At 54.3% G+C, this 25,847-nt stretch overlaps 2 protein-coding genes across 3 annotated transcripts; one reads left to right on the top strand and one right to left on the bottom strand.

Moving 5' to 3' along the window:
* Window positions 1–2,437: 2,437 nt before the first annotated feature.
* Window positions 2,438–22,423, bottom strand: LOC110348417 (uncharacterized). Its single transcript, XM_087185987.1, has 2 exons — window positions 5,978–22,423; window positions 2,438–5,781 (listed from the first exon to the last, which is right to left on the bottom strand). Exon 1 carries the CDS (start codon window positions 22,421–22,423, stop codon window positions 21,155–21,157), a length of 1,269 nt encoding a protein of 422 aa, XP_087042113.1. The 3' UTR covers window positions 2,438–5,781; window positions 5,978–21,154.
* A 582-nt stretch (window positions 22,424–23,005) lies between these two features.
* Hes1 (hes family bHLH transcription factor 1) lies at window positions 23,006–25,578 on the top strand. 2 transcript variants are annotated; one of them, XM_004834759.3, is made up of 4 exons: window positions 23,006–23,482; window positions 23,633–23,728; window positions 23,952–24,039; window positions 24,662–25,578. In XM_004834759.3, exons 1-4 carry the CDS (start codon window positions 23,375–23,377, stop codon window positions 25,207–25,209), a joined length of 840 nt encoding a protein of 279 aa, XP_004834816.1. In that variant the 5' UTR covers window positions 23,006–23,374; the 3' UTR covers window positions 25,210–25,578. The 2 variants fall into 2 exon arrangements, with proteins under 2 accessions (XP_004834816.1, XP_087042804.1); XM_087186678.1 differs by lacking the exons at window positions 23,006–23,482; window positions 23,633–23,728; window positions 23,952–24,039 and adding an exon at window positions 24,046–24,371.
* The last annotated feature ends 269 nt before the right edge of the window (window positions 25,579–25,847 follow it).

Genomic DNA, 25,847 nt, shown 5'->3' with positions numbered 1-25,847 from the left:
CAGGTTAGGGTGAGGAACGGGGCAGGGACTCACAGCCCCAGTTATTTCACATTTCCTTTCCTAAAGGCCCCGGCAAGGAGTCCACAGCTGCACCCTGCTCACAGGTAGGAGTGGCAGTGTGCTGTCCTGGGGCTGGAAAAGCGTGGGCAGCTGCGAGGGGCGTCACCTCCCTTCTGCGGTTCACAACTCTCTGCTCTCCCCTGCCCAGGGCCGGTCCCATGGAGTGCTGCTGTTGCACACGGCCAGGTCAGGATCCCTTTCTCAGAGAGCTGTGTTGAGAAGAAACCCTGGGAAGAAATGGGAGTTTATGGTTAACTGAGGTTTGGGGATTGCTTGTTACACAGCATTATGTAGCCTAGCCTGACTACACAGGACAGGATCTATGGCAGGGCCCAAGCCCGGCTCTGATGCGCAGTAAATACCTGCTGCATATCCCAGGATTGGGGCAATGCACGCACAAAGGTGTGAATGAAGGAAATGGGAGCGCATCCAAACATCTCCCCATGTTCCTCACGGGGCTCATGGGAGGGGACTAAAGATTCAGGTGTGCTGGTGGTGGCAGGTGAAATCTGGGGAGCCAGCCTCCCTGCAAAGTGACCTCGGGGGTCCTGGAGGCCCTCCCCTGGGGAGTCACAGCCGCCCTGAGGAGGAGCACGGGTTGGACACAGCTGGCAGCGATGCTGCTCTAGGGCTGGAACCTGGGGAGGCCATAGACTTCAGCCCCAGGCCCTGCACAGTGAGGTCCCGAGGGATCTTCATAGCCTGAGCAACGTGAGGTTGCCTGGGTTCCTATCAAGATCGCCCTCGTTTTACAGTGGGAAGCCAAGGCTCGGCCCAGGGAGATGGACGCTTCGAGGCGCCCCCGGCAGCAGGACCCTAACCGACTCAGCCTCCCCTCGGTGCACTGTGGGAGGTGCCGTGACCTCTTCCCTTGCTCTGAGGGCCCCTGTTACTCCTCCCGAGAACACCCACTGCTCACGAGGCCGGTGCTTGCCCTGTTTGCCCCAGAGATCTTCAAAAGCTGCTCCCACAGTGCTAAAAACACTTCCAAGGGAAAGAGGGGTCATGGCACCCCCAGAACCCAGCGAAGAGGGAGAAGAAGCACTTTTGCTGCAGCGTTTCCTGCACACTAAGCTCCCGTCCTCCCGGGACAGCCACACATGTGTGCCCAGTAGCCAGAAGCAATGGCCCAGCTATAACAGAGTCACTGCCTGTGGACTTGAGGCCATGGCTGGGACTAGCGAGGGCCAAGCAGAACACAGCTGAGAAGCCTGGCATGCATTTGGGAGGCTGAGGCAGGAGGATCTCCACGAGTTTGAGCCTGCTTGGGTTACACAGTGTGTACAAAGTCAGCCTGAACTACACAGCCAGACTCTGTCTCAAAAAAAAAAAAAAAGAAGAAGAAGATGAGGAGCCCCAAATTGAATTCAGTTGGAATCTCAGGTTTCAGGCTACATCTGTGGCATTACGCTGCTTCTCAAGCCCATATAGTAATGATGACCCAGAGCCACCATAACCTGGGATCATTTTTGTCAAACAACAGCCACCACCTCCATCCACAGAGAGCCAGACAGGACGACTGAGAAGGCCCCGTGTCTCTCCTGTGCCTGCAGAGAGTGAGTAAGCGTTCATTCCCAGAGCAGTGGGGCACAAACCCATGCCCCCCTCATCCTCGCTGAGACACAGATAACCCGTATTTGCAGGTTTAGTTAAAAATTAACTCCGCACCCAAGGGTGCCGTCCAGCACAAGAAGCCAAAGTCCTAGCCTGTTGCTTGGCTCGGAGCCCAGGGAAAGGGTCCTGGGGTGCAGGCTGCCATCCCCCACGCTGAGAAGCCCCCGTGGTGGACGCCGAGAGTCCTTGCCCCTCAGCCCAGCACCAGGGTCCTGCCTGCAGCAGGACTCGGCTTGCGCCCCTGCCCACCGGGCACCCATTCCAGGAAGCCAGCTCCCACCTGGTGTCGCCACACTGAGGCCGCCTGTCCACGCCGGGTGCCTCGGCCTCGGCCAGGCAGAGCCTTCATGACGAGAAGCCCCTCAGGAACCACTCCTGCTGCTCCAGGGTGGAAGCTGCCCCTTTGGGGTGCACCGGAGCGTGTGTTCTCCTGCTGAGAGCCACGGGTGGTTGCTGCTGCTGTGGACACGCAGAGTGGCCATGGGTGAGCAGGGCAGTGACCTCACAGGTGGCACTAGGTGAGGCTCTGGCGACTGCTAAACACGCTGACGTGGCTCTCTCAGTGTCCCCGGGCACCCACTCGCCCCACGCCTGGCTCACACCGATAAATGACTGATTTGGAAACCCATCCCCTTCCTGCCCAGGGTGGTAGCATTTGGCTGAAATCCCAGCACTCAGGAGGCTGAGGCAGGAGGATCGCTGTGAGTTTGAGGTCAGCTTGAACGACCCTGTCTCACACAAACAGACAAATACACAAATAATAAACTGTTCCTAAGAAGAGATTGTATTTCACAAAGCCCAAATCAAACATGACTCCCCACATTCAACAGAGGAGAGTGAGGTCTCAGCTCCCTCTCCTTCGTGTACTTGCTGACACTTGATGTGTGCAAGATCCACACTAGAAAGTCCTGCCCCGGGTCTAATATGCACAGGAATTTCCAGATCCTCACACCGTGGGCCTGGCTGGGCCCAAGACCCCATCCAAGTCCCAGGTGCTTTGGGCACAAGAGCCACCTTTGGAGCCCTGCCAGCCTAACCGGGTAGCTGAGGCAGGAAATACCCAGTGGGTCTGGATCTGGGTAGCGTTCGGAGTCTCTGAGGCCTTAGGAGGAGGGGGTCTTGGTATGCACTATGCCCATTTTACAGATGTGGGCACTGAGGATCAGAGAGGCAAAGTGACTGGAGCCGGGTCTTCTGACACCAAACAAGGGCCATCCCGATGTCCTGAGGCTCCGTGGACTGGAGATCCTGAGACAAAGCACCAGATCCTGTGAGAAATCACGACCACCCTCCTTCGCCACCCAGGGCCCAATTAGACGGGAGCTGGGGTCTCCTTTCATCAACCCAGTGCCGTTAAAAGAAAGGGAAAATCCAGTGGCTTTAGGAGTTTTCTCTGAAGCCCAGACCTCTCCAGCGGAGGGCCTGTTGATGTAATTGCCGTAATTGAAGATTCCAGACCCCATGTGGGGGACAGAGCCTCATTCATCTTCTGCTCAGCCAAGTGGAAACCCGCCGAGTCCCTTCGATGCCTGGCTGCTTGGCCCGCCTGGGCTCCCTGCCACGAAGCCAGGGCGCAGGCGCTGGGATGTGGGAACCGCTCCTAATGACGGCCGAGCTGACGCCTCCGACAGTAATGAGAGCCACACGTGAGGGGCTGGGGGCGGCCGCGCAGCCCCCCGCTGCCTTAGCACCCTATTAAACAGCAAGGCCAGCGCACACGCGCACACGTGCGTGCACAGGCGCGTTACAGCTCTGCAGTAACCGCACCACCGAGCCTTTATAGCTGCGAGATTCTGAAAGAGGAAGAACAGAGGAGATGAAGTAACTTGGCCCCAGGGCACACATGAGTCACTGTCTCAGCCCCAGGTGTCCTCTGCACCTCAAGGCACAGACTTCCCTGGCAGAGGGTGGGGCTCCCCATGCAGCCCCAGGGGAGCGCGCAGGAGGGCAGAAGGAGGAGCGGGCGACTCCTAACTCCCTCCAGCAGCCTGGGCCGTGACCACCGTAGAGCAGAAGGTTCACAGGGGCCGAGCGCTTGGGGATCTCAGAGGCACTGCTGGATCACACGCTACTCCCAGCCTCCGAGCAGCTGCGGGTGGACCACACTCGGGTCCTCTTTCCCCACCAGGCCGGACACACAGGCAGCTCTCTGCAAATACTCACTAAACATAACACAAATTAAATCCTGGCAAGGCGGTGCACTCTTCCTAAGATAACAGGAAGTAAGGAGATAGATCTGTCTCAAACGGAAAGGGGATGAAGAGATGCAGGGAGAGTGGAGAAGGGGAGGGGAGGGGACGAAAAAAGACTGAAGATGCGACAGGCGCACGCGCCAGCTCCACACAAGGAGCGTGATCGCTGTGCACAGCAAGCATGGACTAACAAAAAATAAAAACAACATAAATAAATTACATACAATGTATACATTGTACATACAGTGGTCATAACCATGTAAAATCATGAAGAAAAAGAAAACATGTTAAATAATGAGAGAAGTTATCTTCTTTCACCTTGTCTGTATTTTTTCAATGATCATGTTATTTTATAATTAGAAATAAAATAAAAATGAACTTTACTTCATACATATATATGGCTGTCCACAGATTCTCATACTTTAGATACCAGCCTGGAATACAACAGAGCTGACATTCTGTTGCAAAAATCAAGAGCTTAGCCAGACCTGGTGGAGCACACCTGTAATCCCAGCACTCAGGAGGCTGAGGCAGGAGAATCGCCAGGAGTTCAAGGCCAGCCCAAAATACATAGTGAGGCCCTGTGTCAAAAAAAAAAATTAAGAGCTATCCCTACCAGGTGGGAGCTACATCAGGTCCACCCAACAGGAAAGTCACTGCTGGTGGGCTGGCTCTGCTTCTTCTAAAAGCCAGCGCTCTGGAACTGGCTGGGCACCTCGCCGTCTCCATCTAGCTGTGGCCTCTCTGAGGACAAGAGGCCGAGTCCCCATTTCTATCTGCCCCCTGCCCTTGAGTGTGGCTTGCCACCTGTTAGGCGCTCACTAACCAATCCCTGGAGTCTTGGCTTGTCTGCACTACGCGTCACCCTTACATACCGGCTTCGTAGCTGGCTGGTGGATGAACAAACAGCTTCAGGACTGGGAAGCCCTGGAGAATGGGCCCACCCACATCTGCGGCCAGGCCGCCTCTCACATCCCACCTCTGCAGCCCAGTGCCCTGGCTCCTTCACTTGGCCAACCCAGCCCTGTGCACTAGTCCCCACCCCGCGGCCCCATTCGGGTCAGCACCCCAGCCTTGATGCCCTCTGCTTGCTGACCTGGCTTCTCCCTGGACGCTGAGCTCCTTGGGACAAGATTTTCCATGTTGTCCAATGTTGCCACCTGGGCCTCAGGCTATGGGCACCGAGTCCAGGACATGTCCCTTCCGCCTGATACGTAGCAGGGGCTCCGGCAGGTTTGCAAAAGAAGGAACAAATGGACTCAGGACAAGCCATGCAGCCCCAGCAGGGTGCAGTGTCGAGGAGATACTAGATTTTACTCTTATTTCTCACAAACACCCAAGACCGCCCACGTGAAGACCCCGCCAGAAAGCAAGGAGACGGCTCCCTGCTCCCCTCCCCAGGTCGAGCTCTCTTCTTCCCACAGTTCTTCCAGTCGCGCACGGACAGACTGATCCTTAGGCCCAACCATATGTGACTCTGTCTCCATTTCCCAAGAGCGTTACATGGGCGTGGCCGACAGCAGCCAATCAGAAAGCGTCTGCTGAATGCATGAATGAATCCGTGAGTGCGTGAGACAGGGAATGAATGGCTGTCACCTCACAGAGAACACCTGCTTCCCTTTTGTATCCCCGTTTCTCCAGCTCTACCTTGAGGACACTGTGACTTGCCATTCGAGATATGCTTTTGTCTGCTTGTTTTTTGGAGAATCCTGCAGCAGAGTCTTTGCCTGGGAGTCCAGGGAATTCGGTTCCACTAACACAACTAAGGAGTCCTCCAGAGAAGGTCACTTTCCAAAGACCTCTGTAAGTGTGGCTTCCAGAACCTTCCATTCCCTGCTGGGAGCCCTGGCCTCCGGATGACAGCTGGGAATGCTGGGACCGATGTTCACATCGTTCAAGGGCCTGGGCTGGACACCTAGGAAGGGAGGTTAATGGTGAGTTCCTCGTTCCTTCCTCCCTCACATCTTTCATTCCTTGTCTTTGCTTTGTTTTGTTTTAATCTCCAACAGATTTATTTTTTAAAGGAATGGATTAAGAGAAAAGCATGGAGCACAAACGTATGGGATAGGAAGTAAATAGCACAAACGGAAGCCGTTTAGTGACAAACTCACCCAGAGAATTCTCTGCAGAGACATCACGAAGTTCCCGGATGGGGCAACCTTGCTCAGCCAGGCGCAGGTTGCAGCTCTGCAGTGCTGGGTGCCGGTGGTCCCGGCTGTATGGCATGGTCAGTGCCTGTCACCAGGAGAGAACAGAAGGCACCTTGGCCCAGGTAGCCCCAGGCCTCATGTAACGTGGAAGCTCCTCCGTGCCAGGCAGTGTCCTTGGGGCTCTGTTTCCTGTCCAAACCCTTCCCTATTCAGCCGCAAGGTCCTTTCCTAGCCTGTTTCTCCAGCGCACTCTTCGAGATCACTGCTCACAGTCACTGCACAGCAGGACCTGGCTGATGGCTGGGGTCTCTAGGGGAGGTTCTGGGTGGACTTGGGCCAGAAGGGGGCTGCCTTAGCAACCGAAACCCCAGTGTGGCACATCTCATATCTTCCTTTCTCTTCTTCTCAGCACTGGTGATTGAACCCGGGGACCTTTGTGCTGAGCTACCTCTCCAGCCCCTTTCTTCTTGTTTTTCTTTAAGACAGGTCTTGCCAAGTGGTCTAAGCAGGACTTGAACTTGTGATCCTCCTGCCTCAGCCTCCCCAAGTGCTGGGATGACAGGCGTGCCTGGCTTTAAAAAGGACCCTTGTCCCCTTGTGCCAGACTGCTCAGGCTTGATGAGCGCCTCAAGCTGCTGTCATTGGTGATGTGGCCCATTGTGACAGTGAGCAAGTGAGGCATTTGGAGGCATGAGCTCCTGGCGAAGGAGGCCCTGACACAGTACAAGCTGACACCATGAGAACCGCTCAGGCATGAGGTCAGGTGGCCCCAACAGGCAGGCACTCAACGCCAGGCCACTTAGTCAGCAACCAGAGTCAGGCGGATCCACAGATTCCCGGATCTGCACTGGCTGGAGGCAGGCTCGCTTCCTGGCTGCCAGCCTATGGGTTTGTCTCCGGGCACCAAAGGGAAGCTGTCCTGCGGCAGGCACTCCAGGGAGCAGAGGAGAAAGGCACTCTTGAGATGAAGACGATCCCACATCCAGGAAATTGCCATCCTGGGGTTTTTTTTTGGGGGGGGGGGGGCAGGGCAGAGATGCTCAGGCTAAACAAATAAGTGTTCAGTTCTGAGATGGAAGGAGTCAGGCAGTTCTCAGCAAATTTACTTTTTAAAAGATTCGGGGAGGGCAGGAGACTTAGCTCAGTGGTGGAGTGCGTGCCTGGTATGCAGGGGCCCTGGGTTCCATCCAGCACCCTCCAGATGGGGTAAAATCCGGGCGTGGTGGTGCAAGCCTATAACCCCAGCCCTCCAGGAGGCTGAGGCAGGAGTCTGCAGGTTTGAGTTTTGCCTGGATGTAGCTCGGTGCAAAAGCCCTGGGTTCAATCCCCAGTACTAACAAACAAACAAATAAGTACTTCTTTGAGTTTCATTTAAAAACAAAAAAATCAGGGAGGAGAGGGAGTTGTAGAGCTTTCTTTCTGTTTGGGGAGGAACTTTGCCTATCTCTTCCTTTGTTTATTTGCCTGCCCCATATATGCCACACATTGCCCAACGTGCAAAAATGTACAGCTGTAAACATATGAAATATTTTGAGAAGACGTTATAATTACTGCTTCAAAAAAGTAAGCTCAAACCAAACATATTTTCTTGAACATTTCATTGAGGCTAAAGGGGGAAAAAGAACCAATTTTCTCTGAGCCTAGGACTGGGAGTGGGCCATGTAACCTCCCAGAGCTGCAACGACCAAGTAGCACACACCGGCATTCACAACAACAGCAACAGTAACTGCAACAACAACAGCGTGCTGTCTCCTGGCTCTGGAGACCAGAAGTCACAATCAAGGTGTCATGGGGCCACGCGGCCTCTGAAGCCTGTAGGGAGAATCCTCCCTGCCTCTTCCTCTTTCCAGAGAGCTTCCAATTCTGAGGCGCTGAGAGTGAGGGGCGCACAGCATCTTGGGAAGAGTTCAGAGCTCAAGGTGCTGCCGGGGCTGGGGCCTTGCTGGAGGAAGGAATGGAAGGCAGCTCCTCGGTGTTTACCCATGCTGAGGGTTACATTAGCATCTGAGAGACCTTGAGGACCAGCAGGCACTCCAGGTTTCCCTTAAAAGTGGTATATGTTCGGCTGGGGATTTAGCTCAGTGGTTCCGAAACCTGCCTCACAAGCGCAAGGTCCTGAGTTTGATCCCTGGTACCAAAAAAAAAAAAAAATGTTGTATGTGTCCTGTGCGTGGACCAACTCCCCAAGATGAATGTGACCATGTATTCAGCAAAAATAAAAATTAAAAGTAGGGGGCCGGGGATTTAGCCCAGTGGTTTCGCCACCAGCTGCACAAGCACAAGGACCCAAGTTTGATCTCCGGTACCAAAAAATAAAATAAAATTAAATTAAATTAAAATTAAAAGTAGACAGTGAATGACGTAGAGTTTGCCTTTCTACCGTGCAGAGCTGAGCACCTAATAGGTGCTCAATAAATGTGTGGAATGGACAAACGGATGGACTGAAGGAAGGGGACTTCCTACCTCCAGGGGGAAAATTGATAAAATAGAAGCAGAAGGAAGGAGATTTCTATGCATGTGTTTTGCCCATGTCTCTGCACTGCTGAAACACTCAGGGAAGGCCCACAGCTGTGAGCTCTCTCTCGGCCCTCCTGTGACTTCGGGCCTCAGAGACACCCAGTGTCGTGGGCAGCATCCTGACATCTTATCACAGCAGGGACGCTGAGGGAGTGACGACACGGGTGTCCCGGGCCACCGTGATGCTGACTGCCACAGCCCAGGGGAATATTTTCATCCATCCTTTCTCCTCTCTTTTTTTCTCCTAAGCTTCTTCTAGTGATAAAAGCTGGAGCAAATTGAAATTGGCAGGTCTGTCGTCTTCAAGCCACAGGGAAAGGACTGGAGATCATGCGAATCACACTTCTGAAAAGTTTTTTTTTTTTAAATCTAATCTCGCCTCAATAAAAACGACATCATGTCACTGTAATGGGCAGGGCGCGGGCTCCGGGGCTGCTGGCAGAGGCCCAGCAGAGTTCAGGGGTTGCACTGGCAGCAGCGGATTCCCACGGGAAAGGTGGCTGGGGAGGTGGCCTGCAGGTGAGCTCAGGGCTGCCAGGGTGAAGGAGAGGAGACTACAGGGACCCCTGGAAATCTCAGGGACCTCCCGCACAGGGGCTGGCATCCTCTGCCCCTCTCTCCCACCCACCCCTCTTGAAGACTCTGAGCTTTTGACTCCAATCCTTTTTCCCCACCAGCTGGCTTCAACCTGGGAGATCTCAACAAGAGACCCCCCTCCCCGAGGGACACAGACCCAGAGCCGGGAGGCCCCAGGTCCCCTGGAGTGTGGTCCTCAAAATCTTGCCCTGAGCCAACAGCAGCAATTCAGGCAGTGGGTTGGCCATGCTCCTCCCTCCCCAGCCCCCCCAGCCCCCCCAGTGTACATGGGAGCTGCTTTAGCCCTCGCAGCAGTCTGGGAGCTGGGCTTCAATGTGCCTCACTTTACCCCGATGGGTAGTTACTATCTGCTACCAGCCGTTGCCTGCTCATTAGCAGCCCTGGATGAGTACACAGGGACAGGGAAGGCTCACTGCCCCAGGCAGGGATGGGGATCAGCAGTCACAGATGGACCTGTCACTTTTCAGGACCTACACTTTTGGACAGCTTGAAAATTTTAAACATCTGCACAAGGGGTAATTGCAAAATATGGTGAGTGTTTAGATGATTTTTTTTTTTATTATAGTAAAAGACACATTGCCAGGGCCGGGGATTTAGCTCAGTGGTTTCGCTTCCTGCCACACAAGCATAAGGACCCGAGTTCGATCCCCGGTACCAAAAAAAAAGACACATTGCCATGAATCCCCTTCAAAATCCTCACCCTCCCTTCAAACACTTGCCGTTCTTGCAACTTTCTGAAGCAGTTCTGGAAGGTCTCTTTCATGACCGTGTTCATGAGGTGTGATCAAAAATACAGTGACTGCTGCTGCCAACCACCATGCAACGGAAAGGCAGGCTGGGAAAAACACGACGTTGGGTCCTCAGTCATCTTACTCGACACCTGGCACTCAACATCTGGCGCTGTGCAACTCCTGATTTTTCTCCCAAGTCAACACAGCCATGAAAAGTCAACATTGTGAATCAAATCAGGACATGGAGGCAGCCAGGACAGCACAACTAAAGACCCTCAGGAGCCCACTGGCACAGACCTGCCCCAGGCCCATTGCTCCCGCCTTCTGAATCTTAGAAGGCTTCCCAGACAGCTGCAGGAAACCTCTCTGAGGCCTTCCTGATCTCTCGATCTAACCCTGCACTCTCCCTAATAGGTCTCTCCTCCTTTCATTTGCCCCCAAACCTATTTATTTATCTTCCTGTCTCCTCTTCTAAGACCTAGACGCCTAAAGAGTTTTGTATTTCTTCTTTATCAGAATGGACAGAATTCCCGGCAAGCCTTCCTTAAGGATAGATCCGGGGAATAAATGGAGAAGGGCGAGGGAAACTTACAAAACACGGTGGATCACCAGAGCAACAACTGCCACCGCCAGGAAGCCCTCCTGGCTTCTAAGTTTAGCGTCCAGAAGCACAAGAAGGGGCCGAGTTGCATCATCTTGAAGAACTGTACCCAAAAGGCTTAGGAATCACAAAGGGTGAGGCCCTAACTACCGGGCAACCCTGGTGGAAACCACCTCAGCCTAGCGACCCGAGTTAGACCAGCAGTGGCACACGGTGTCACCAAGCCACTGATCAGTGGCCTGGGGAGGGGAAGTCATCTCCCCAGAAGGCCCAGCGCTGGCTTCCAGCCTCCCTGCAGGACCAAACAGAGGATTTTTGCAGAAAGGGGACTGGCAATGCCCATCTTCCTTCACCGGACTGTGGGCTCCCATGAATGAGTGGGCCTAGGAACAGCCTCTGGCCGTCCGCTGCTCTAGCAGCGAGTCCGGGGCCATCTCCGGGCCCCTCCAGCTCCATCACCCCGGTCTGTCCTGCCTCTTAGTCTCTTGAGCCCCTTGTCCTCCCTAGCCCCACTCACCCCAATTTTAATCATGTCTCTGTCTGCCCGAGTGCATCCTGCCGGAACCCTGCCTGGAATAAGGGGAAGGTAGAAGAGGGCAGCAAATGAAACCCTAGGGGACAGAGCCTCATCAAGACATGGAAAGAGCTGGGGCTGGTGGTGGGAGTCTGCCATACCTCTTACTTGGGAGGCTGAGGCGGGAGGATCTCACGTTCAAGGCCAGCCCAGGTAACTTGTAGAGATTCTGTCTCAAAAATTAAAAGAGTGGGAGGATGTAGCTCGAGTGCTCCCTGATCCAATCCCCAGTATTGCAAAAACATAAATTAAAAAATAATAAAGACACATAAAGAAACTCCTTTCCAAAAAACTAGCATGGAGTCACCTATGGGGAAGAAGGGACAACAAAGGCAGGTGACCCCGAAGCCAGGGTGAAAAGTTGCCTGAAGCCTATCACCAAGTGAAAGGAAAACTGCCATAGGCCAAGCCTCCCGCTGGTCACACTCCAGACAGATCCACGGCCCACGCGTGTGTCACAGCCCGAACCTCTGTGCTATCATCCAGGTTTTATTCAAAGATCTCTGCACATTTGGGTGTTGGTTTTATCTCTCCCTTTCATTTATTGTCTCAGGGTAAACACTTGCCATTCCTAAATGCCTGAAGCGTGAATCAGTGTTCTCCTGCTCCAGCCAGCCCAGGCCACACTGAACAATAACCCACGAGCTGTTATTAATCATTACATCGGCACACAAACGAACACTCAGACAGGGGAGCCGTTTTTCTTTGCTTTCTGTCTAATTTTTTTTCTGAAATTAACAAAGCATAAACCTTGACTTTGACCTGTTCAGAAAAGAAGTGTACTTTTTTAACCATTAAAGACTTGTCCAATTCAAGGCAAACAGGGTAAATATTAACCAAGGAAGAGTGGCTGAGTTTCTCATGGCCACATCTGCTTTTTCTATATTCATGCACGAGCCAGTGTAGTGGCACATGCCTATGATACCAGCACTCAGGAAGCTGAGGCAGGAGGATCGCCATGAGCTCCAGGCTAGCTTGGGCTACACAGCAAGACCCTGTCTCCAAACAGCAGCAGCAAATTTCTTCTCGCTGTCCCTCTGGAAGCACTTAGATGACAGAATGAACATATCCAAATGCATGAGAACATGCATTCACAGGCCCATGTGTCCCAGTCTATGCCAGTCTCCCAGTGATTGTTAATAGCAATTCCTGTCACCCTCAAAATGTCCCCGTGTAGGCCACAAGCTATAGGGGTGCCTACGCAGAACGGGAGGGGAAGGGTCCTGGATATTCATCTTTTTCCAATCTTAGCTAAGTGAGCCAGATCCAGGGGTGACCTGCCCTGCCCGGCCCGCATTACCTTTCTGGTGTGAATGTTCCCTGAAGCCCTTGGTGCCTTCTGGTCCCCTGAGACACCCACACCTCGAGGTCCAGGCCCACGCCCTTCCCCCACTCAGATCTCTCCTTTCTTCGAGTCTGAGGCTCCTCACAGTGAAGGAGCCAGGGCCCCATCAAGCTCCACATCTGCGTCCCACAGAGCCTGGCAGTGGAGCCCTCCTCTCTGGAAACGGAAACAGAGTCAGGTCATGTCTTGAAGGTTTCTCCCTGCCCCAGAGCCCGCAAGTCAGAAAGGGCAGCCGAAGCTCTTGTTGTTTTTTGTTTTGCTTTGGTTTAGTTTGGTTCTTTGAGACAGAGTCTCACTATATAGCCCAGGCTGGCCTCAAACTCATGGCGATCCTCCTGCCTCCAAGTCCTGAGATTACAGGTGTGCACCACCATGCCCAGGCAAGCCATGAGACTGAAGTTTTTGGTTTATCAAACATCTTCATGGACCAACTTACTCCAGTCACCATCCATCTATTTTAAAAATATTAACATCTTGTAAATGTTGTTAGGTGCAAGGAGGTAACTATCTTATATATCAGTGATATACATAGAGGAAAAATAAAAGTACCTAAGATATATGTTGTGTTTGCAATTCAACAGGCACTATTCTAAACACAGAACATGTATTAGTCCTTAGAACAGTCTTACATACTACGTACAGTGACTACCTTCTCACTAAGCAGGTAAGTAAATTGAGGTCCAGAATTGTTCTGTCAACCAGGCATGGTGCAGCACGCCTGTAATCTCAGCACTTAGGAGGCTGAGACAAGAGGATCTCTATGAGTTCCAGACCAGCCTGGACTACATAGGGAGACCTTGCCTCCAAAAACACAGAAAAAAAGAATTGTGAGCTACAAAATGAACAAGCTGGAACACAAACCCAGATAGTCTGGCTCGAGAGTCTGTTTTTAGCCACTTTGTGATCTTATTTTTCCTGAACTTATCCATGGATACTTGCTAAGCATTCCTAATAGAAATAATCACCTGGGCAGCCAAAGCTCAGCTGTAAAACACTCAAAGCTCACAGAGGCAGGCTCTGCTTAAATGGCGGAGGGCGCTGCCTCAACTTTACAGCCCTGTCTCCACATCACTGAGCACAGAGAGGTGACAGGTGTGTGACAGCAGGTGCTGGTGTGTGACCCCACACGTGCATTTAACCCCAGGTGCCTGCGTGTGGTTACTGCTTATGCCCTGGCTACAAAGTCCCCTCCCCTCCCCAAGGAGCTGGCATGGCAAGAGAGAGAGCCAGAGGAGAGGCACCCTGGGACCGGACCTCCTGGCCCACCGCCAGGCTGCTGTGCAGCCCAGAACTGCCCACCAGGCCCACCTGGCCCAGGTGTCCCCTGCCTTTTTTTTCCGCTCTCTCCATGGACCTGTGACCTGCCCATCTGCTGCCCAGGGGTGGAAGCCGCCTGCTTAAATCTTACTCATTAACTCTGCATAGATACAGCGGGCTGCGATTACAGGAGGATTGGATGGGAGCACAGTATCTCAGTTCTTCCCACGTACCTTACCCTGGGAATGGCTTTGTACTCACGCACTGCTGTGTCATGGTGTCTTTAATAACCATCCATAAAGATAGGCCTGGGAAAGCAGGGCAGCCGGGCGCCCTGCATTCACCTGATTACAGCACTCAGGGCCTGGCTGTCTGCGGGGTGACCCAGCTCCCCGGGTGTGTGTGTGTGTGTGTGTGTCTCACCAGGAGTGGTCAAAAGTAAGAACCCACCCCTTTGATGAAACAATCAAAGAAGCCTGGAGTGGCACCACACATCTGTAGTCTCAGGAGGCTGAGGCAGGAGGATCGCCGGGAGTTCAAGGCCAGCCTGAACTACAAAGCAATACCCTGTCTCAAAAAACCAAAAATAATAAGTAAATAATCAAAGAAAAATTTAGAAATATATGCTGAACCTTTGAGGGTCCTTTGAATCAGCAATAAAATGGATTTCCTATGGTCCAGATTCATTCATGCCTTGATTCTCCTTCTACTTGGGTGTGGGAAGGGGATCGCTAGCTTCTTCACTAGGGAACCAACAGAGACGAAGGCTGTGGCAGGTAAGAAAGAAACTTTTATAAATAACCCTAAGACGTCCCCAGTCCCCACAGATGAACAACATTTGAACAGCAGGCAATTGTCCAAACAGGTGTACAATTCTGACTCGTACACACCAGGTGCTCAAAAGAGTCACTGAACAGAACCAAGTGAAACAGATGCCTGGAGCCAGACAGTTCGAAGCCTGACTGTTCTGTGACTTCCAGAAACACAGGTTCCCTCAGTTCTGAGCAAACAAGCCGGGGCGCTCCCTGCACCTGTATGACAGGCAGCCCCAGACGCCAGGTCCCGTCTGTCCCAGGTGCAGGACCTGGAGGGCAATCGAGGAGGGTGGAGAGGGCTGAGCAGCACCCAGGCCAATGCCTCTAAATACCTGAACTAGAGAGCTTGCGTTCCTGCATGACTGGGGAGCCTGCAGAGGTGAGGGCCACCGCCAAGTGTATGCCACACACAGCTGGCAACCTCCGGGAGCCAGCGACAGTCTATCAGGAGACCTCCCTTGGGTCAGATCAGGCTGGCAGGCACTGTGTGCTTCCAGGGAATTCGCCTCCTGGGTACTGGGTTTTAGCTGCTCTGGCCTGCGACAGCCCAGCCCCACTTGGGGACAAGGTCCCAATGGGTTCTGCAGTCTCCACGCACCAGGTGTCCAAGGTGAACTCCAGCTGGCGGGTTGAGAGCCGGCAGGGATGAGCAGATCAGCACTCAGTCTACCTCCCCCGTGGTTCTGAGCCACTAGGCCACCTCCTCTAGAGACCTGTCCGGCACTTGCCAAGTGCAATTCCCTCTCCGCATCTCCCTTCTCGTTTTCCTCCTCAAGAACACATTTGGTCCCTGCAGCTCCCCACCCCCCATCCATCCTCTGACTTACTGACTTCCAACACCGGATGGACAGACAGCTCTCCCCTTGTCTTCTCTGTTCCCAGTTTGGGAAATTTTAGCTTGCCCATGGCTCTCCCTGACAAAGAAAACCAGGTCCTCCTGAGCCCTGGGCTCCCTTGCCTGCTTGCCTCCATAGACACATTATTTTCCAGAAAGTCTGTTCACCCCATTTCCTGTGTCCTCAGCCCACGGTCCAGCCCAGTGGGTCCTGCACTGACCACATAAATCCTCTCTCTCTATCCTGGGCTGTCCTCAACTAAGTCTGCCCAGTGTAGATAGCCTAGGTCATAAACAAGGCTGTATAGGAGCACAAATACTAAAAGGAGCCAGATGCTGGGGTGCACACCTGTAATCTCAGCACTCAGGAGGCTGAGACAGGAGGATCGCTGGAAGTTCCAGGCCAGCCTGGGCTACATAGTGAGTTCAAGCCCAGCCTGATCTGCATAGCGAGACCCTGTCTCAAAACACAAACAAAATATGTTATAATGGACATGGAAGTGCCTTGTCAACTGTCAAATACAAGGAGATTAGAGGGACAGATAGCTCTAAGTCATGGAAGAGACCAGAAGGTCCTGACCATGCTGGAAGCCACCAGAGTCTTGGGCTGCAGCTATGGCAGCTGCCTGGACCTCTCATTCTCTAATCTTCATATCTAAAAGGAAAACAAACAGCTCCTATGCACGTCCTGTCGTAGAACTACCCAGGAAGCCCATTCTTTTGTCACCTCTCCCTCTCCTGACCATGACCCTTGGCAGCAGCTGGAGGTCTGAACTCTGAGCTTTCCCCATTTCCCAGCACCAGAGCCGGGGTCCTAAGAGGCAGGTCCTGGCTGCACAGGAAGACTGAACTCAGGGGCCAGACAATTCTCCTCCAGCCTTTGCATCAGAGCACAGGTGAGGGTTGGAGAGATTAAGGACGCAGGGAAGACGTCCACTCAGTCTGGCCAGGCTGACCAGTGGGCGGGTGGCCGGTTCTGAGTGACTCTGCAAGAGGCTTCCTGTCTCTTGGAACCCAAGATCCCTTCCTTTCCCCAGCATATGGGCTGGGCCCAGGGCAAATGAGAGGGAACCGCAGCGCTGCAAAGCGGGGGTTCAGCTGTGCTCTGGACACGGCTTCTCCGCTGTCACATGTGTCCTTGGATAACACAAGTCACCCGCTGTAGATATTTCAAAATATGTTTCTCCTCTAGAGCTGGGGTGGGGAGAGTTGCTTGCTAGCAGGCAGAAAATCTGAGCCTAATTCAGGCTTGGCTGTTCCTTCTCAGGATGCTATTTGCACAGGGCACTCTGTCCCCAGCTGTTTCTCCATCCACTAAAAAAGTGGGTGGATGCAGGGGTCTCTTTGCTCCTTTCCCCTACATCCCCCTTCCCGCCTTCTATGATATGTGACATAATGTGAGGGAGAGGTGACTGTGATGATTAAAATAACATTCTGCCCAGTATGGTGGGACATGCCTGGAATCCCAGCAATCTAGGAGGCTGAGGCAGGAGGATTACAAGTTTGAGCCCAGCTGGGCCCTTTAATGATTTAGGGAGACACTGTTTCAAAATAAAAATTTAAAAAGGGCTCTGGATATAGCTCAGCATGAAGTCCTTGGGTTCTATCCCTAGTGCCACAAAAAGAAAAAGGAAAGAAAGAAAAATGTATCACATACACTCGTGCCAACCCCTTTCACGTCTGTTTTACTCTGATGGTAGCGTTTTTGTTTTTGTTGCTTAGGGTTTTGGAGGCATTTGCTCTGATGTCACAATCTGAGCCTTTTAGGAGAAGCCGTGCCATTCCTGCTCCGGGTTTTAAGGGGCCGGATATCACCCACCTTCCTGAGCATCCCGGGCCCCAGCCCTTGGCAGCAGCATCTCGGAGTCCTGGGGTGCCGCTCCATCCTTAGCCCACATCCTTGCCTCAAGGAAGCCACGCTACGGAGGGCAGGCTTTCTTGGCAGCCACCCCTCCACCCTCTTCCAGCCCAGCAGAAGAGCACGAATTCCCTCTTCTTGGGCTCCCAGGTGGCGCTGGCTGCAAACAGCCCATGCTGCAAGCTGCTGCTCTCCGTCCCCAGCTCCACTCTGCCCGGCCAGGTCCCAGCTTGGCTGGGAATCCGTGTGGAGTCGCAGTTGCTGCCAGGGCTTGTGCCCGGCCACCAGGCACTTGCTGTGGGAGGCTCTGAGCTCTGCCTCTTTGGCAGGCTCTTTCTTGCCCTTTCTTTTCTCCATCCAACCACTGGACACAGCTGCCCAAGAACTATGAACAAAGCTGTAGGGACTCAGCCTCCTCATGAATGCTTCTGCTTTCAATGCAGGCCTTGGCCGGTAATCGCAGCCCTGCAAACCTACCTGGAAGTTACCCTGGTCCCCAGCACTGCAGTGCTGGGAAGCCCACCCCATCCAGCTCAGGCTTTGAGGCTGGGGGTCCCTTCCCCTCCACCAGTCCGTGGGGACCTCGAGGATGGCTTCTTTAACCCTTCTGGTTACCAAGAGCTTCCCAACTATGTTGACAGCTGCGCAACCTCTCAGGAAAGAAAAACGATACATTTATGCATTCATTAAGTGGCCTAGTCCTATAACCTCTGCACTCTTGGAGGCTGAGCCAGGAGGATTGCAAGTTCAAGCACAGGCTGGGCAACCTAATGAGATCCTGTCTCAAAAAAGGGCTGGGGATATAGCTCAGCGGGAAGCCCCTGAGTTCAGACCCAGTACTGCAAAGTAAATAAATAAAATAAAATTGCATATAGAGATACAATTGAGAGTTCCACTTCGGGGGTTTATAGGCTCCCTGGGGACTCAAGGCCCCCACATCAAAAACCCTAGTTATGAATTCTGCCATGAAAATATAGACTCTTATCTGTGCTATGCTGATGATTCCAGTAAAGGATTACAAAATGGCCAGGTGGCCAGATGTCGGGGACACAGCAGCAAGTCGGTCATTAGGAAGGTGATGCCCAACTCCCTCCCTGTCCCAGAGTCACAGCCTCCTCTGCCTGCCAGCACTGCCACACACACGGGCAGCCTGGAATGCGCCATTTCCGGGTGCTCAGGCTGCCAGGAGCTGGCTGCAGCCCCGGGGAGACAACAAACATGTCTCTTCAGTCATGTTCAGTCTCACGGTCTCTGAAAGGGTTGTGATCAGGTGATACGTGTGGGACGTCCTGGTCCCCTACAGGTGCGGAGCAGGTACTGAGGGGAGGGGGAGAAGATCCGGCCCGTGTGCTTTCCCAGCTCTTTCAATAGCCCTCCCCGGACAGTGCCTGGCAAGGCGGCTCCCACTTCGCTGGCAGGCTGTGGGGAATCTGAGTGTGAGAAAGTCAGTCAAGCGGAGGAAAGGGGAAAAAAGGGCTTCAAGTCCTCAGGCAAAATACCTTTCTTTTCTGCTCTTGCTCTCTTTTCTACTGCTTTAAGCCAAACCCACAAGCCATTCCCGATACCTAGGGGACAATGGGGAGGCTGCCAGGGATACAGGTATTTGTTTTATGGTTTAAAAGCAAGCAGGTGATACAACGAGACAGAGAAATCACCCTTGGTGGGGCAGGCGGAAGAGCAAGCTACCAGACAAACCTAGGAGGCTCCAAGACAAGGATGGTAAAAAATGACATATGAACACATATGCAAAAAATTTCTATTTCTTTATGGGGGCGATGAGACAGGGTCTTGTTACATAGTTCAGGCTGGACTTGAACTCACTATGTGGCCCAGGCTGGCCTTGAACTCGTGGTGATCCTCCTGCCTCAGCCTCCTTAGTGCTGAGACTACAGACGTGCACTACCACAATTTCTTGTTGAATTTTTCTGGGGGAGAGGCCCAGACAAAAAATATTGGCTAATTTTTGGTTACTTGAGCCCTCTGTCCCTCTGCTTAGAAACATACGTGTGTGTGTGTGCGCACGCGCGCGTGCGTGTGCATGAAGTCACTTGCCCATTCTACCAAGCTAAACACTCATCAAGTGGCAATAAATGAGTTGCTGATTAACTCAGTCACTAGGCTGTGGGAGGTAAGACACTACCTGGACTCTCCTTAACCTTCACATACTTTCAGGGTGCCAAATTGAGAGGGGCTACAGAGTCAAAGGACAAGGGCTCTCAGCCTAGGAGCTACGGTGGGTGGCACCTCAGGAGACTGCAGTCCGTGTCCTCCCAGTTTCTGGCCCGAAAGAATTTGGGGAGAACCTGGAAAGGGTTAACACGCTTCCCCGGGAAAGGTTAAGTTCTTTGGAAGAATCTGGGTCAGTGTATTTGTGCAGTTTTGGTTTTTTTTAAGTCAGACTCGGTGTAGAAACATTTTAAGGAGCTTGTGAAGTTTATTTGGGGCACTGAAGAAAGGAGGGTGACTCTGCCTTTCCCCAAGAGGATTTCAAACACACAGGAAAACCCCACTTTTTTCAAAAGCAACAGACAATTTTGTCATGACCACGTTTCTGTCTGATTAAAATAAGAAAGCAAAGTCCTACCCTGTTGGCCCAGGTTGCAGGTCAACAAAGGAGACATTGTTCATGGTTTCTTCAGAACCCCACAGGGCGCAGCCCACTCCAAAGTTTGCTAAGAAAACACAAAAAAATCCCAGAGTAGCCCAAGGGGCAAGCGTGAGTAAACCAAGGTGGCAGGAGGGGAGGCCCTAGCTCCAACTCCAGGGCTGTCCTGGGAGGCGGGAACAAGGTGCAGATGTAAACACAGTCATAGCCCGATGGTCCCTGGGTCAGACACCTGGAGTGGGGGATAGGGACTTGTGTGTTAAAAGATGAGCAGGTTCCTGTTCAATCGGGCCACAGTCAGTGCCCAGGTGCGCTCAGTCCGAGCAAGTGTCAATATACATCTGTCATATAAGAATCATCACCACCTGACTCTCCTAACTGGCTTGTGTCCTGATGCTGAAATCTACTCTCTTCGCCTTCACCGGCCATTTTTCTTAAAGGGGGACCCTGAGGGTCCCTTCAACTGCCATGAGCCTTTCACGACTCTCCATGGTCTAAAAAGAAGGTCCAAAGTCCTTTATTAAGCAAAATGTTTCTGCCAGTGGTCTGAGCCTGTAATCCTACTCAGGAGGCTGAGACAGAAGGATCTCAAATTCCAGGCAATACTGGTTAACATAGTGAGACCTTGTCTCAAAATTTAACAAAAATTAAAAAGGAACGGGGGGGAGGGGCCTCGATGGTAAAGTGTTTGAATGGCATGCATAGCGCCCTGGATCTAATCCCCCAAAGCACCAAAAGATAAAAGGTAGATGTTCAAAGGTCTTGTGACCTGGCCTCCAGCTCCACCCTCCCCCAACAGAGACCTCAAGCTCCCAGATCTGGACCTTTCATGCCACGGGTGCTTCCCTTCTCCCCAGGCCGGTGACGCTGCACACTTCCAGGGTTCTTTTCCTATTTTTCAAGGTACAAACCACAGGCTACCTCCTCCATAAGTTTTCCAAAGGATTCCAAATTATAATTAACTTCATTTTCCCAAACCTCCCTAGGATTTCCCTCTATCCAGACACCTAGTCGTCCCTGGAGAACCTAGGACCTCCCGAGGACTCTCTGGGAAATCCACGGATGTCGCCTGACTCACGAAGCCCCGTGCCTCCTGGCTGTGGGCGTCCTAAGGACACCTGTTCTGCTTCTTGGGCCCGCCAAGGATCCCAGCGGCACTGCTCCCCGTACAGGTGCGGTTTCCTATCCTGTTTAGGGCCTCCCCCTCCGTGGCACCACCATCTAAGCCGCAAGAGCAAGGGCAATCAGAGGGAGGCTGTGGGTCGCCCTCCGCACAGCTGGCTGCCCCGCACCTCCCCTCGCGGTGATCCTGCTGTTGTCCTCAGAGAGGGGCTGGGGGTCGCGCAGAGCCAGGAACCGGGACACGATCTAGTGAAATCATTCACATTATCGCGGTGGTGAGCTCAGGGGAAGGAATGAAGTGTCTGAGCAGTGCGTGCCAGGCCTCGCGGCGCGGAGAATGGGAGCACCAAACAGGACGCTGGGATCCCGGCTGCCCCAGCAGCCAGCAAAGCTCCCGGCGGCGAGAAGGCGGGGGAGGGGAGCAGGGGCGGCGACACGGGCGGGCGGGCAGCGGCCGCGGCGGGCCGATCCCCAGGGAGGCCGCCGCTACAGCCCTGGCGCTCCCGGCCCGGCGCCCGCCACGTGGCACCCGGCAGCGGCGGCGGCGGCGGAGGCGGCTCCTCCCGGCGCGCGGCCCAGCCAGCCGGCAGCACGCAGCCGCCCGCGCCGCCCGCCCGCCTCCTCCCGGCCGCCCGCCGGCGGCCTCCCAGGCGCAACGAGGGGGAGCGAGCCGGGGAGGGGCGCGAAGCCGCGCTAACCGCAGCCGTCGCGCGGAGGCAGAGGCCGCCCGGCCGCTTCCTAAGTGCGGTCAGGCGCCCCGTGACCGCGGCGGGCGCCGGGGCGGGGGGTCGGGGGCGGTGGTGGCCGGGAGCGCGCAGACTTGCCCGCCCCCAGGCTGCCGCGGGAGAGGCAGCGGCGGAATCCGGGTGGCCAGGTCCCCACCCCCGCCCCGGGGCGCCGCTCCCCGCCCGGAAGCGCTGACCTTGGCCCGGGGCGCGGGGGGCTGGGGAGCGCGGGGCTCGGCTCGTAGCCCGCGCCGCCCCCGCGGATTCCGGGCCGCACTCGCGCCCCCCACGCAGCGCGCGCCAAGGCGCCCGGGCCGGCGCAGGGGGCGGGGTTTTCCCAGGCTCGGCACAGCAGCTGCTATTTACCTTCTTGGCTTCTCCCGGGGCCCTCGCCCCCGCCCTCGGCCTCCCGCCCGCCCGCCCGCCCGCCGCCGGCCCCCGCCCCCGGCCCCCGCCCCCTGCCCCCTGGGCGCGCGCGCGCACACACTCACACACGCACGCACGCACACATCCTGCCGGCCGGCCGCAGCCGCGGCGGCAATAAAACATCCTGGCACGTGCTCGGCCCCGGGCGCGCCCTCGCCGGCCGGCTGATGTCAAACTGCGCTCGGCCGCCGCGGCTCTTAAAGGGCCCGCGCGCGCCAGGCGCCCAGGGCGCAGACATCGGCCAGACCCCCCGCGGGGAGGGCAGGGCCGGGCGAATAGGAAAGGGGAGGGCGGGGGGGGGCGCTGCCGCCGCACCCCCACCTCCAGGCGCCGCAGCACCGAGAGCCCGCGGGTGGCACTGGAAAGGGTGGCATTGCCCTGCAGAACCCCCTTGTTCATTTTTCGTTTGAAATTCCCTTTCCCTTCTACCCGGTTGGAAATAATTCTGTTTCCTCGGAAAGCAACTTGGGGGTCCGCGGCACCGGCTGCAAGACAGGAATGAAGGGGTGGGGAGGGGCGAGCAGGCGTTCATAAACCACCTTGCTCACTTGCAGACGGAAGAGTGAAAGGCATTTCTTTTGCTGCAAAAAGGAATTTAAAATACTTTCCTGTACGGTCACCCCCCCCCCCATATATAGAATCTGAGCGGGAAATCACATCTGTGTCGGTAACACCCCCTGGCTACCTAATCGCCTCAAATAGTCCTTTTTCTTGTTATACCCTTTTACAATGTATCTCAAATGATTACAGAGTAGCTGTATTACACCTAGCAAAGAGAATAAAGAGCAAAGACCTTGGCCCCAAAAGAAACAGACCAGACCAAAAACCAAAGCGGAAAAATCCTCTGTAAAGCAAAGCCCAGAAGGGAGAGTAGCAAAGGGTTAAAATCCTTTTGATTGACGTTGTAGCCTCCGGTGCCCCGGGCTCAGGCGCGCGCCATTGGCCGCCAGACCTTGTGCCTGGCGGCCAATGGGGGGGCGCGGTCCACGAGCGGTGCCGCGTGTCTCCTCCTCCCATTGGCTGAAAGTTACTGTGGGAAAGAAAGTTTGGGAAGTTTCACACGAGCCGTTCGCGTGCAGTCCCAGATATATATAGAGGCCGCCAGGGCCTGGGGATCACACAGGATCCGGAGCCGGTGCTGATAACAGCGGAATCCCCCGTCTACCTCTCTCCTTGGTCCTGGAATAGCGCTTCCAAGTAGTCATAAAATATTATATAATACACCCTCAGCACTTGCTCAGTAGTTTTAAGAAAATCTCAAGGAAAAGGGACATAAGCAAAAAAAAATTTTTTTTGCGTGGACTCCAAAAATAAAATTCTCTAGGGATTATAAAAAAAAAAGGAAAGAAAATGCCAGCTGATATAATGGAGAAAAACTCCTCGTCCCCGGTGGCTGCTACCCCTGCCAGTGTCAACGCGACACCGGATAAACCAAAGACAGCATCAGAGCACAGAAAGGTAAGGGCAATACCTGGGTATCTGCAGCCGCCCAAGACATTACGATGGGGTTGGGGGATTCTTTTCTCTCTTAGAAACCGGGGGTGAAATGGCAGATCCCATGGGAACTCGGGGCTTTTTAAAAAATTAATTTTTAAAATTTCTTTGCAGTCATCAAAGCCTATCATGGAGAAAAGACGAAGAGCAAGAATCAATGAAAGCCTGAGCCAGCTGAAAACACTGATTTTGGATGCTCTTAAAAAAGACGTAAGTGGGGAAAGCTTTTTAAAAAATTAAAAATATGAAACGCTGTTTCTCAGCCACAATGCGTGAAAGCCCCTCGCCTGCACCGCGCTGTACTAGGCGGGAGGCCCAAGCCCCTGTCGCCGGGGGCTTGGGTGCCGCGTCCCGGCTGGGGGATCCCGCCTGGCTCCGCGAGGCAGCTGGCTGGCAGGGGCTGATTTTCTTCCTGGCTTCCTCCTGTGTGCAGAGCTCCCGGCATTCCAAGCTGGAGAAGGCAGACATTCTGGAGATGACAGTGAAGCACCTCCGGAACCTGCAGCGGGCCCAGATGACTGGTGAGGCCACTCGCCGCCGCGTCCCCCGCGCCGCGCGCTGATTCCTTCTAGACTTCCGCCCTTGGTTGTGAGAGGCATTCAGCTCCATTTTACTGCCTTGGCTCCCTCTCGCGTTCCCACGGTCTGGATCTTATTTATAGCCACAACTCCAAGTTGTTACTGATCCGGAAAGGGAGGGAGAGAAGGTCGCAGCCGCGAGGGTGGCGGGCAGCTTGGCTGCGGAGGAAGGGACTGAGCGCAGGCCGGTGGCAGTTGGGAGCTGAACCAAGCCCGAGGGTCACCGGGTTTCGCCCGCGCCCATCCCCCCACTGCAAACGGGAAATGAAACTCGGGTGGGGATGGGTGGTGTTGCTCAAGGTCACGTCGCGCGGGAGGGTGGGGTGACAGCTGTGAGGCAGAGATCGGTTTAAATGCAGCGACAGGGGACGAGGAGGGGTGTCTGGGCTTCGGTGGCCACCCCAGTGTGGCGAGATGGCTCCAAGCCTTCCCCGCATTCCTCACCCGAGGTCGTTCCGCGGGCGCGCGGTCAGGGAGGCGCGGCGCGGGGACCTCCCAGGGCGGGAGGCGGTGGTCCCGGGGCCGGAGCTGTTGGGTGACCCGTCTGTCTCTTTCTGGCCCGCAGCCGCGCTGAGCACCGACCCGAGCGTGCTGGGCAAGTACCGCGCCGGCTTCAGCGAGTGCATGAACGAGGTGACCCGCTTCCTGTCCACGTGCGAGGGCGTTAACACCGAGGTGCGCACCCGGCTGCTCGGCCACCTGGCCAACTGCATGACCCAGATCAACGCCATGACCTACCCGGGGCAGCCGCACCCGGCCCTGCAGGCTCCGCCCCCGCCCCCACCCGGAGCCGGGGGCCCTCAGCACGCTCCGTTCGCGCCACCGCCGCTTGTGCCCATCCCCGGGGGCGCGGCGCCCCCTCCCGGCGGCGCTCCCTGCAAGCTGGGCAGCCAGGCTGGAGAGGCGGCCAAGGTGTTCGGCGGCTTCCAGGTGGTGCCGGCTCCGGACGGCCAGTTCGCCTTCCTCATCCCCAACGGGGCGTTTGCGCACAGCGGCCCAGTCATCCCGGTCTACACCAGCAGCAGCGGGACCTCGGTGGGTCCCAACGCCGGGTCTCCTTCCAGCGGCCCCGCGCTCACGGCGGACTCCATGTGGAGGCCATGGCGGAACTGAGGGCTCAGGCCTGCGCTGCCCGTACTCCCCCACCAACCTCTCCCTCCGGACACTAAACTGCCAATCTGGACACTAGGAGACAAGATTTGTGATTCAGTGGTTACTTTGTTGTGTTTTTTTTTTTAATTCCTAAAAAAAGTTACTTTTTTGTAGAGAGCTGTATTAAGTGACTGACCATGCACTATATTTGTATATATTTTATATGTTCATATTGGATTGCGCCTTTGTATTATAAAAATTGAGATGACATTTCGTTTTTTACACGAGATTTCTTTATGTGATGCCAAAGATGTTTGGAAAATGCTCTTAAAATATCTTCCTTTGGGGAAGTTTATTTGAGAAAATATAATAAAAGAGTGAAGGCTTTTATGTCTTAGAACTGATTCTTTAAGAATATATAAAAAGAAGCTCATGGTGGAGTTTGAAGCATATGTAAGTTGGGAATTCAGAAATTATCTCTTGTTAAGTTTGTTTTAAAAATCCAAATCTTTCACCAACACTCCATGAACTGAGTTCCAGCTGACTTAGGAGAACTCATCTGATAAGGCTTCCCTAATAACGCTGTGATGATTCTCTGGAAGGATTTCAAAAAAATGGTTTGAAGTCATTCAGTCCTTGTTCTGTTCCTTCCTCCTGAA

The sequence above is a fragment of the Heterocephalus glaber genome, unplaced genomic scaffold (genome assembly GCF_053883595.1).
Source record: "Heterocephalus glaber isolate CG9 unplaced genomic scaffold, H.glaber_assembly_v1.0 deba00001504, whole genome shotgun sequence".
In the NCBI taxonomy this organism is placed as follows: domain Eukaryota; kingdom Metazoa; phylum Chordata; class Mammalia; order Rodentia; family Bathyergidae; genus Heterocephalus; species Heterocephalus glaber.
This window is presented reverse-complemented; position numbering and strand designations above follow the sequence as displayed.

Coding starts and splice junctions, on each gene's coding strand:
- LOC110348417 (XM_087185987.1), bottom strand. CDS start 22,423: ATGAACAAGGGGGTTCTGCAGGGCAATGCCACCCTTTCCAGTGCCACC.
- Hes1 (XM_004834759.3), top strand. CDS start 23,375: ATGCCAGCTGATATAATGGAGAAAAACTCCTCGTCCCCGGTGGCTGCT. Junction 23,483..23,632: donor CAGCATCAGAGCACAGAAAG/GTAAGGGCAATA, acceptor ATTTCTTTGCAG/TCATCAAAGCCTATCATGGA. Junction 23,729..23,951: donor TGGATGCTCTTAAAAAAGAC/GTAAGTGGGGAA, acceptor TCCTGTGTGCAG/AGCTCCCGGCATTCCAAGCT.